This window comes from Chiloscyllium punctatum, chromosome 2 (genome assembly GCF_047496795.1).
Source record: "Chiloscyllium punctatum isolate Juve2018m chromosome 2, sChiPun1.3, whole genome shotgun sequence".
Lineage (NCBI taxonomy): Eukaryota > Metazoa > Chordata > Chondrichthyes > Orectolobiformes > Hemiscylliidae > Chiloscyllium > Chiloscyllium punctatum.
In genome coordinates, this window is record NC_092740.1 from 56,990,368 (window position 1) to 57,003,215 (window position 12,848).

The window sequence follows — 12,848 nt, forward strand, 5'->3', positions numbered from 1 at the left end:
TAGTTTTTCAGACTGGAGGCCTGTGACCAGTGGAGTGCCACAAGGATCAGTGCTGGGTCCTCTACTTTTTGTCATTTACATAAATGATTTGGATGCGAGCATAAGAGGTACAGTTAGTAAGTTTGCAGATGACACCAAAATTGGAGGTGTAGTGGACAGCGAAGAGGGTTATCTCAGATTACAACAGGATGGGCCAATGGGCTGAGAAGTAGCAGATGGAATTTAATTCAGATAAATGAGAGGTGCTGCATTTTGGGAAAGCAAATCTTAGGAGGCATTTTACACTTAGTAGTAAGATCCCAGGGAGTGTTGCTGAACAAAGAGACCTTGGAGTGTAGGTTCATAGCTCCTTGAAAGTGGAGTTGCAGGTAGATAGGATAGTGAAGAAGGTGTTTGGTATGTTTTTGTTTATTGGTCAAAGTATTGAGTACAGGAGTTGGGAGGTCATGTTGCGGCTGTACAGGACATTGGTTAGGCCACTGTTGGAATATTGCATGCAGTTCTGGTCTCCTTCCTATCGGAAAGATGTTGTAAAACTTGAAAAGGTTCAGAAAATATTTACAAGAATGTTGCCAGGGTTAGAGCATTTGAGCCATAGGAAGAGGCTGAACAGGCTGGGGCTGTTTTCCCTGGAGTGACGAAGGCTGAGGTGTGACCTTATAGAGGTTTACAAAATTATGAGGGGCATGGATAGGATAAATAGACAAAGTCTTTTCCCTGAGGTCGGGGAGTCCAGAACTAGAGAACATAGGTTTAGGGTGAGAGGGGAAAGATATAAAAGAGACAACTTTTTGACACAGAGGGTGGTACGTGTACGGAATGAGCTGCCAGAGGAAGTGGTGGAGGCTGGTACAATGGCAACATTTAAAAGGCATTTGGATGGGTATATGAATAGGAAGGGTTTGGAGGGACATGAGCTGGGTGCTGGCAGTTTGGACTAGATTGGGCTGGGATATCTGGTCAGCATGGACGGGTTAGACCGAAGGGTCTGTTTCCATGCTGTACATCTCTATGACTCTGTGACTCTAATTAAGCTCTGCATCTTGACTAAGATGCATGCATGTTCTTTAATGTCAGTGCTATTGCCAAATAGACATACTAGTTCATCAAAAATGGTTAGGGAGACCTTGACAACATCCACTTAGGCCACAGTGACTGGTCAGCTTTGCTTGCCAATGAATACTTGCCACATTATGATATGAATATTTCCAAGGAAGGATCCAACATTATTCTTATTCATATATTTGTATATTTTAGCGATGCCATCTGCTTTACTGTTCAAGATTCCAAGAGAAATGTACTAGCAGTCATAGAACATAGAACATAGAAGAATACAGCGCAGTACAGGCCCTTCAGCCCTCGATGTTGCGCCGATCAAAGCCCACCTAACCTACACTAACCCACTATCCTCCATATACCTATCCAATGCCCGCTTAAATACCCATAAAGAGGGAGAGTCCACTACTGCTACTGGCAGGGCATTCCATGAACTTACGACTCGCTGAGTGAAGAACCTACCCCTAACATCAGTCCTATATCTACCCCCCCTTAATTTAAAGCTATGCCCCCTTGTAATAGCTGACTCCATACGTGGAAAAAGGTTCTCACTGTCAACCCTATCTAACCCCCTAATCATCTTGTACACCTCTATCAAATCACCCCTAAACCTTCTTTTCTCCAGTGAAAACAACCCCAGGTGCCTCAGCCTTTCCTCATAGGATCTTCCTACCATACCAGGCAACATCCTGGTAAACTTCCTCTGCACCCGTTCCAGTGCCTCCACATCCTTCCTATAGTATGGCGACCAAAACTGCACACAATATTCCAGATGCGGCCGCACCAGAGTCTTATACAACTGCAGCATGACCTCAGGACTCCGGAACTCAATTCCTCTACCAATAAAAGCCAGTACGCCATATGCCTTCTTCACTGCACTATTTACCTGGGTGGCAACTTTCAGAGATCTGTGTACATGGACACCAAGATCCCTCTGCTCTTCCACACTACCAAGTAGTCTACCATTAGCCCAGTAATCCATCTTTTTATTACTCTTACCAAAGTGAATCACTTCACACTTAGCTACATTGAACTCCATTTGCCACCTTTCTGCCCAGCTCTGCAGCTTCTCTATATCCCGCTGTAACCTGCCATATCCTTCCTCACTGTCTACAACTCCTCCAACTTTCGTATCATCCGCAAACTTGCTCACCCAACCTTCTAACCCTTCCTCCAGGTCATTTATAAAAATGACAAACAGCAATGGTCCCAAAACAGATCCTTGCGGAACACCGCTAGTGACGGCACTCCAAGATGAACCTTTGCCATCAACTACTACCCTCTGTCTTCTTCCAGAGAGCCAATTCCTAATCCAAACCTCCAACTCACCCTCTATGCCATATCTCTGTATTTTCTGCAGTAGCCTACCATGGGGGACCTTATCAAACGCCTTACTAAAATCCATATATACCACATCTACCGCTTTCCCCTCATCTACCTCCTTAGTCACCTTCTCAAAGAATTCAATAAGGTTTGTGAGGCACGACCTGCCCTTCACAAAACCATGCTGACTATCCTTGATCACATCATTCTTATCCAGATGTGCATAAATCCTATCCCTTACAATTCTCTCTAAGACTTTGCCCACAACAGAAGTGAGACTCACTGGCCTATAGTTACTAGGATTATCCCTACTCCCCTTCTTGAACAAGGGAACCACGTTTGCTAGCCTCCAGTCCTCTGGCACTACTCCTGTCGACAAAGAGGACACAAAAATCAAGGCCAATGGCTCTGCAATCTCCTCCCTTGCTTCCCAGAGAATCCTAGGATAAATGCCATCAGGCCCAGGGGACTTATCTATTTTCACCCTTGCCAGAATTTCCAACACCTCTTCTCTACATATCTCAAAGCCATCCATTCTACTTATTCGTGCCTCAGTATTCATATCGACAACAATGTCCTGTTCCTGAGTGAATACTGACGAAAAGTATTCATTCAGCACCTCCCCAATCTCTTCAGCCTCCACACGCAACTTCCCATTACTATCCTTGATTGGACCTATTCCTTCCCTCGTCATTCTTTTATTCCTAACATACCTATAGAAAGCCTTAGGGTTTTCCCTAATCCTACCAACTAAGGACCTTTCATGTCCCCTCCTTGCTGCTCTTAGCTCTCTCTTCAGGTCCTTCCGGGCTACCTTATAACTCTCAATCGCCCCTATTGAACTTTCACGCCTCATCTTTACAAAGGCCGCCCTCTTCCATTTAACAAGGGATTCCAACTCCTTATTAAACCACGGCTCCCTCACACGACCCTTTCCTCCCTGCCTGATAGGTACGTACTTATCAAGGACACTCAATAGTTGCTCCTTGAACAAGTTCCACATATCAATTACGCTCTTGCCTTGGAATCTACTTTTCCAATCCACACATCCTAAGTCATGCCTCAACGCATCATAATTTCCCTGCCCCCAGCTATAACTCTTGCCCTGTAGTACACACTTATCCCTCTCCATCACTAGAGTAAAAATCACCGAATTGTGGTCACTGTCCCCAAAGTGCTCACCTACCTCTAGTTCTAATACCTGGCCTGGTTCGTTACCCAGAACCAAATCCAGTATGGCCTCACCTCTTGTTGGCTTATCTACATATTGTGTCAGGAAACTCTCCTGCACACATTGCACAAACACTGACCCATCTAACGAACTTGAGCTATAGCTTTCCCAATTAATATCAGGCAAGTTAAAGTCTCCCATAACAATCACCCTATTACTGTCACTCTTCTCCTGAATCATCTTCGCAATCCTTTCTTCAACGATTCTAGGACTATTAGGAGGCCTGTAAAAGACTCCTAACAGGGTGACCTCACCTCTCCTATTCCTAACCTCAACCCAAACTACCTCAGATGGCAAATCTTCGTCCATCTTCCTTTCCACCGCTGTAATACTATCTTTGACAAGCAAAGCCACACCCCCCCCCCTTTTGCCCCCACCTCTGACCCTACTAAAACATTTAAACCCTGGAACCTGCAACAGCCAATCCTGTCCCTGATCTAGCCACGTCTCCGTAATAGCCACAACATCGAAGTCCCAGGTACCAACCCACGCTGCGAGTTCACCTACCTTATTTCGTATACTTCTGGCATTAAAGTATACACACTTCAAGCCACTCTTCTGTTTACAGGCACCCTCCTTTAAGATTGATGCCATATTCCTAACCTCCCTACACTCCAGGTCCTGCACCCTAAAGCTACAGTCATATATAAATAAGTTACAATTGATGGAGGTTCTATTCTGAAAGAACCTCCATTAAATAAACGTGGCTTGAGACATTACAACCAACCAATTATCTCATTAGTTACTTCTTTTAAGGCCCTAGGATGAAATCCATCAAAAACTGACGAGCTGTCAACTCACAGTTGCGACAGTTTACTCAGTGCTACTTCCCATGTAATTATAATTGTTTTAAGTTCCTCCTTTCCTTTCATTTCCTGATTTACAGCTATTTTCGGATGCCACATCTATTTTCTTAAGTGAGGATAGACACAAAATAAATTGTAAATTAATCTGCCATCTCTTTATCTTCCATTACTAATATTCCAGTTTTATTTTCCAGAAGACAAACACTTAACTTTGTAAGTTATTTTTAAATATCTGTAGCAACATTTCAATCTGTTTTTATATTTTTGTCTAATTTTCTTTATTGCACTTATTTTTCTCTCCTTATTAACTTTGTTGCAGTTGTGTAAAATATCATGTTATGTGCAATCTTTTGAACTGCCACTTATCTTCACAAAATTACGTGTCTTTTTTTTAATGTTCATACTATCTTTCACTTTTTTAGTTAACTACAAACGGTGCATCCATTCTGCAGAATTTTTCTTATTTGTTGGAATGTATCCAATCTTCACTTTCTGGAATATCCCCTTAAATGTTTGCTATTGCAACTCTGTTAATCTATCCATTAAGCTAAATTACCATTTCACTTTTGTTAGATCTGCTTTTTTGCTCTCACACTCCTCTCCCATAAACTGTGTGTAAAGTTCAATCTGATTATGGTCAGTACCACCAGGGGTGCTTTCACTCTGAGGTCAGTAATTAATCCTCTCACTGGTCAAAACCAGGTCTACTTTAACATGCCCTGTGGTTGATGCCATAATATTCTGGTCTAAGAAAGTACCCGAAAACATCCAATGACTTTCTCATTGATACTACTTTTTCCCATCTGAGTTTTCCAGTCTATATTTGGATTGAAATCCCCCATGATAATTGCTGGGCCATTGTGACAAATTTCCCTTGGCGGGCATGACTTTTCTTCAGTTCTAAAGAAGTGCCATACCAGACTCAAAATATTAACTCTATTTATCTCTTTGAGGAAGTTGTCAATCTGCTGAGTATCACCAATATTCTCTATGTTTGTTTCAGGTTTCTAGCATTAACAGTATTTTGCTTTTATTCCATTATTTCTCTCTTGATACCCTTTACTACCATGTGGTTATGGTTTGGGTAGAGATAAATAATGATAGATGCAAGATATCACTTAAGAGAGTGTGTTTGGCCGCCTAATCTATATAGTGGTTTCCTGAATTCAGGTCATCCCTCTCTATAGGGCTAATATCATTTTTAATTAATGGAGCCACTCCTCCATCCTTTCTTGTGTGCCTATCCTTCCTAAATGTGACGTACCCTTCAATACTCAGGTCACAGTCTAGGTCATCCAGCAGCTACACCTCTTTAATGACCACTAGATCAGACTTATTAACTCAATTTGTACTGTCAGTTCATCTGTTTTATTTTGAATGCTGATGTACTAATTTGCTCTTGAACTTGCATTCCCTGCCCCTTCTTATCATTATCTATCATTTCCCACATAACTCCTTTCTCTGCTTCAATTTCCCAACCCCCAATGCACCACAACTTTCCAAATTTTGGCCCTTGCCCCCACTATTTAATTTATAACCCCTCTACTTCCCTAGTTGTGTGGTTCACAAGAATACTAGTCCCAGTACGGTTGAGGTGCAGACCAACCCAATGGTACAGCTCCTACTTTCTGCATTATTGGTGCTAGTGCCCCACAGCTCAGAGCTTACTTCCTCATAAGTTTTTCATTTGCATGTTAATCGCTCTGATTTTGTTGACCCAATGTCAATTTGCATTTGGCTGGTAACTTCCCTAGTTCTACATATGTTATTGGCTCCTACATAGCAGGACAATTGGATTCTCCCCCTCTCACTGCAAGTTCTTCTCCAACGTAGAGCAGATATTCTGAATCCTGCCATTGGGCAGACAACACAGCCTACTGGACTCATACTCTGCTGCAGAGAACAGTGTCAGCCCCTGTCACTATCCTATCCCCTACCACACAACATTCCTTTTGGTTTCCTCCATTTGAATGGCTTTCTGTACCTCAGTATGCTTCCTATAGCCCTGGCTCTCACCCAAACAAGCTGAGAACATCACTCTTATTGGATAATTGTCGAGGCTGACACTCTTGTTCCCTGGGACCCCTTAACTATCTCACTTGCAGTTACAACCTCCTGTCCCTGACCATTGACCGTATCAGAACACATTATCCTAAGAGATATAAATGCCTCCCAGTTCAAAGAATCTTGATAACATTCCCCCTTCCGTGATGAATCACAGGGTCAGTTGTTAAGCCTCAGCCCATAGACTCTGGAACTGAAGCTGTTGAAACTTCAGACACTTACCACAGGTATGTCTGTCCTGAATCACAGTGGTTTCATTAAACTGCTAAAGACTCAGCTCTGTCTCATCCCCTTTATGGCCATTCTTAATGAGTTTTTCCATTAATTGTTTAGTTATAATATTAAGTTACTTATGTTGCTTTTTATGTATTATATTAACTTTACCACCAATATGTATATTATGTTAAAACTTGAGAATAGAATATTCAACCAATTAATATCTTAAAATTATTTGGAAAAAACATCTCCATTTCCTCTTCAGAACCCACCCCTTTCACTCAATTTTGTGTCATCTACAGATCTGGAGAGATTGAATTTAGATCCCTCATCTAAATTATTGTTAAATATATAGTTAATGTATGGCTCTGCATGTCAGAGGTTTACTTTCACTCACCAATTAGATAATTTTTTATGCTTTTAAAAACAGTACCACTGTGTTCAGGGTAAGTGCTGAGTGATCAGTGATTTGAAAATGTGTTGCTGGAAAAGCGCAGCAGGTCAGGCAGCATCCAAGGAGCAGGAGAATCGACATTTCGGGCATGAGCCCTTCTTCAGGCATTCCTGAAGAAGGGCTCATGCCCAAAACGTCGATTCTCCTGCTCCTTGGATGCTGCTTGACCTGCTGCGCTTTTCCAGCTACACATTTTCAGCTCTGATCTCCAGCATCTGCAGTCCTCACTTTCTCCCTGATCAGTGGTTGTCTGTGGAAATGTCTGTGAGGGAGACTTAATTTGTCAAAGGAGTTCTTTAGGCTGTGGAGCAGGTGTTGAAGAGGGTGAAATCACAATCCAGGTGAACACCACTAAGTACTTAATCATTGCAATGCACATGTTGTTAGCATGGTAGCTTAGTGTTAGCACTGTTACCTCACAGTGCCAGGGACCTGGGTTCAATTCCAGCCTCAGGCGTGGAGTTTGCACATTCTCCCTGCATCTGTGCAGGTTTCCTCCCACGATCCAAGGGTGTGCAGGTTAGGTGAATCAGCCACACTAAATTGCCCATAGTGTTGAAGGATGTGTAGATTAGGTGCATTGGTCAGGGGTGAAGGTAGAATAATAGGGTAGGGGAATGGGTCTGGCTGGGTTAATCTTTGGATGTCCAGTGTGGACTTGTTGGGGTGAGGGGCCTTCTTCCACACTGTAGGGATTCTATTCTACATGAGCAGGGTCTGAAGTCAGAAGACCCAGTACTGTCCCTAGCCTGCATCCTGGGCCCCTGATCCCTGACCTGAGCATAGTAACTCCATACCCGGCCAATCAAGTGCTCGTACATAAATCGCAAAACATTAATTTACAGGTGCAACAGATAAATCAGGAAGGTAAATGGAATTATGGCTTTCATTGCTAGAGGGATTGAATTTAAGAGCAGGGAGGTTCTGTTGCAATTGTACAAGGTGATAGTGAGGCCTCACCTGGAATATTGTTTGCAGTTCTGGTCTCCTTACCTGAGGAAGGCTATATTGGCTTTGGAAGAAGTGCAGAGGAGGGTCACCAGATTGATACCGGAGAAGAGGGGGTTACCCTATGAGAAGAGGTTGAGCCACCTGGGGCTGTACTTGCTAGAATTCAGAAGAATGAGAGGGGATCTTATAGAAACATATAAAATTATTAAAGGGATAGATAAAATAGAGGCAGGCAAGTTGTTTCCACTTGTGGGGGAGACTAGGACTAGGGCACATCGTCTCAAGATTAGGGGGAGTAGATTTAGGACAGAGATGAGGAGGAACTGCTTTTCCCAGAAAGCAGTGAATCTATGGAATTCTCTGACCAAGAAATCAGTAGAGGCAGCTTCACTGTGTATATTCAAAACACTGTTGGATGGGTGTTTGCATGGTAGGGGAATTAAGGGAGGAGTTAAGGGTCATGGGGATAAAACCGATAGGAGCAACTGAGACAATGGTTCGATCAGCCATGATCTTAATGAATAGCAGAGCAGGTTCTATGGGCCCAATTTCTTACTTCTATGAAACTATGCAAAGTGGATCCCCTGGGCTGAGGTTATTTCGGCTTGATGTGCTGCCCCTGTCTAGGGCCCTGAATAGTCATCGAGGAAATTATATCTCTCCTTATCGATGCTAAATCTGAACCAGTGCTATACTTCACGTAGATAGGAGTTCTGCCAAAACCTGGCCTTGTGTAAATTACAAGTCATTCCAGAGATGAAGTGCACATCTTATGACAAACTTTAGGTACTTTGGGCTTCGACCTGTTGTGATTTAGAAGAATGATGCATAATCTTATTGAAGCATACAAGACGTGAGTGTAACTTGACAGGGAGGATATCTGGAGGATTAATCCTGTTGTGCAGAAGACTAGAACCATGGGGCACAGGATAGGCATAGAGGACTCCTTTTACTAAGATAAAGGTGAGAATTTTTTTTTCTTTCTGAAAATTATTATGTGGAATTCTCTTCCCCAGCAAGTATTGGAGGCTGGGTCATTGAATTTACTTTTTGCAGAGTCAGACAGAGCCTTCTCAGATAAACCCAACTGCACATACGTTTTTAAAATGGCCAATTTAACCAGGTTTTCTTTAATGAAAGAACAAATAAGTTTGTTGCCTCCTAAAATACACAAAAGAATAATAAAATGTGACACACATACATACAAAATAGAAAAGGAGGTGAGTCCATAAGCTAAGAGTAAAAACAAATGATCAGTCTTTGGCTTGTCCATGTCTAATGGTTGTACAGTGTTGCAGCTGTCCATGTGGGTGATTCTGACAGCACTGATGTTGGTAGGTAAGGAGCTTCTTAGCAACTCTGGGTTCTATTTGTACTTCTTTAAAAAAAACTGCAACCTTCATTGTTCAGTATACCTGTACGTTACACTGGGTTATAATCCGTTTTCATGTTACTTATCGAGGACACTTGGAGGGCTGGCAGCTCAACTGCCTCAAAGGTGCATTTTGAAGACATGCAAAATAAGGGTGGAAGATGCCAGAGGCTGAGCATATAGGCCCTACCAATCATTGCTGGGGAGTGAGAGGTGATTGATCACTAAATATAAGATGACACCACTGCTGTGTGTGTGGCTATTGTGGTTGCGAACGAGTGGTGATCACAGGGTTCCTTCATGGTCATGGAGTGGCCAAAATTGAAAATCCTCCTTTCAAAGCCCCCTGGAGGTTATCCTCACATGGCGGTAGGATTCAACAAACTGTGTGTGAAAAGGCCCTTTGTCAGTCACTGAAATCACGGCCTTAAAGTTCGGGATAATGGTCCATCTGCTACAATCCAACAGCCGTGCTGCTTTGCCACCATTCTGCAGTGTTTTGCCAGCTTTCCCAGTACATCCCCAAAGAGCTAATCAAATCCAGCCCTTTGTGACTGTTCATTCATCCCAAATCAGAACTCTGTTTGCTTATGGGGTTACTTGAAACTGACAAATCTCTGAAGAAATATTCTGTATAGACCTACAGCATACAAGAATTTTGTGACAGTATAATCATTATATATTTGGATTCTATTTTAAAAGTAACAAATTGAATAATGTGTATTCAGCATATGTTGCAGGACATTAAGGACAATTCAAGTGCAATTCTGAAAATAGATATCATTGCCATAAAACCAAATTAAACATGCACTTTGTGACCTAGCAACGTAGCAACTGCTATGATTCATAAACTGGGTCTGGTCTTAAAATGCATTGCTTCTAATGGGATAGCATCTCAAAGAGTGACTGTCCTTTATTTTAAAACAGTTTTACAGCACACATAATATTAATATAATCAAGTGACTGACAGCAAATAATCAATTTCCATCATATTGGATTTTAGGTATCTTACAAGGCGAATGTAAATAGAATATATACATATTTTGGTCTTGTGCAGGAGAAAGTAGGTATTGCCTAACTTTTTACCAGTCTGGATTACTCAGTGTCCAAAAGAATTGTTTTTAAAGCCGTAAATTTCAGTTCTCCGAGCTATCTTCAGCAGCATCTTCAAAGGCAACAGTGTACACTGGAAGTCTCAGAGGAAGTGCTATATTAGATAACACAAAGCTCCATCAGCTGATAGAACAAGAGAATGCCTAATTTGGTTTGCAGAGGTTTAGAAAACAAAACAGTGCAAAGAGCAAGTGTTCAGCTGCACGATGGGCACTGCACTAAATGTATTTAAAGAACCAAGAACCACATTTGCAACTGAGGCCTATTTATTAAATTCTGCCACGACATAATACCTGGAGTTACAGTGGAGTGTTTGTGGAAGTATTGTGGTGAACTCCTGGTTTTACAGAGATTGTTTTGCAGCACTCTTACAAGTTGAGCAGAAGATTAGCTGACCTGTCTACATAAGGTTCCACATGGGTTAACAGTGTCTCTGGGTCTGCAAATCAACAGAGAGATAAAACAATAAATTATTGAGGAAATAAGAGATTTGTCTCCAGTGACACAAGGTTTGGTAATGGCAGGACATAATTTAAGGTGATCACCTAAAGAACCAAAAGCAACAATGAGGAAGTGTTTTCTCGCTCAGCAAGTTTTCGCTCCGAAATATACCACACAAAAGAGCAGAAGTGCATTCCATAGCACTGTTCAGAAGAGGGTTAGGTAAATAAATGAGGGGAAATCAATTATAATGCTGTGGGGAAAGAGCAATGAATTGGGACTAATTGGATAATTTTATCAAACAACTAGCATTGTCCTAGTAGGCTGAATGGTCTCTGTCAGTGTTAGTTCCTTTGAAAATTCACAAACAAAAATACAACTGGAGTGTTTTATGGTAGTACGATGATATTAAGATGAGGAGCACTTTGAACAGGCTGTTTGTTCTGGAATTTTGAAGTCAACACATTGAAAGAAAAGGAATCCATATACTCCAGCAACAGAAAGGAAAATGCATGCCTTAATTTTTGGTTGGAATAAGTGTGAAATTTTTGATGATTTGGAATTTGAACCAGATTGTATCCTCACCAACATTTGCATGGTGTACTTTCTAATAGGAGCTAGTGGGGAGCAATTAGAAGCAGAACTCCTTAGTAATATGTTTGTAACTTTAGCCTAGAGATATTAAGACATTTAGGGTACAATACATACTATCCCATGGTTGGTCAATTTGCCCAATACAACATTCAGCTCAGTACAATGGTTCATTTATTTGACTGAGCCATGCAAAATCTTTTCAGTGCTGACAAATTCAAAAGGATAACTTTCAGCAGTTTCAGAGTTACTTCCATAGACTCTGTTGAAAAGAAAAAATGGTCTTGGAGATTGATTATGAATTAATGTTTCTTATTGTCTCAGGTGCCGGCCTTAATGCCAGTGATAATGAATCTTATCATGGAAGCCAAGATGGTGGAAGCATTGCTAATTCACAAATTGTGGAGCTCAGAAGAATACCAATAGCAGATACTCACCTCTAACACCCTTACATGCTTTTTAAATCAAATTTGTCCATATTTTTATACTTTACAAACATACTTCTTTTGCACTAAAATTTTGCATTTAAAATGTAGAGCAGTGTTAAGCGTTTCAATTTGTACTACATTTTTGTAATATTCAACTGATTGTGACTTTAGCATTCAATCGAATCTATTTAAAAAGAATTCCTGTAGGTTTTTTAATGTAATCATATAGAAGTAAATTTTAAATCACTGTAACTAACTTGGATGTACAATTCATATAGAATTTAGAACAAACTCTAAAATAAGCACGAGCAACAGATTACTTGTATGAGACATTTACATCTTTCTGTAGAAGTGACAAAATAAATTGTTTTTATGTTCTTTTCTAGTAGCAAAAATTAACCAAGTTTAAATTCTTTGTATGCTGCCATTCTTGCACTCTCAGTACATTAATAATACATTGTGCATTTATGTGGCATCTTCCATTTTAGTAAAAAAAAGCTCCATGGTACATCACAGAAATGCAATATTATGTGGCTGACTTGTCACTGCCAACTGGATGGTCTCTGAGACCACTGGCAGAACTTTGTGCCACACAGTTTAATGCTTGAATAGCAGTTGTTGGCTTCACTTCTCGCAATAATAATGGATGGCAAAGCATAAGAGTACAAGAAAGTGAAAGCCAAAGAAAGGCAACATTTTGGGAGAATTTAAGATCTGATTTAATGTTCTTGCACATATTTAATTGACCTAAAACAGATGCAGTACTAATTTAGTAGTGTGAAGACTTGTGCCAAATTCACAT

General features: G+C 41.1%; 1 protein-coding gene across 2 annotated transcripts in view; it reads left to right on the plus strand.

Moving 5' to 3' along the window:
• Nucleotides 1-12,441, plus strand: part of adgrv1 (adhesion G protein-coupled receptor V1) — a 563,049-nt gene extending 550,608 nt beyond the window's left edge. For both annotated transcript variants that reach the window (XM_072582867.1, XM_072582868.1), the window contains one exon: nt 11,943-12,441. In XM_072582867.1, the coding sequence (XP_072438968.1) occupies nt 11,943-12,061 (119 nt within the window). In that variant the 3' untranslated portion in view covers nt 12,062-12,441. The remainder of the gene's footprint in view (nt 1-11,942) is intronic.
• Nucleotides 12,442-12,848: the final 407 nt, after the last annotated feature.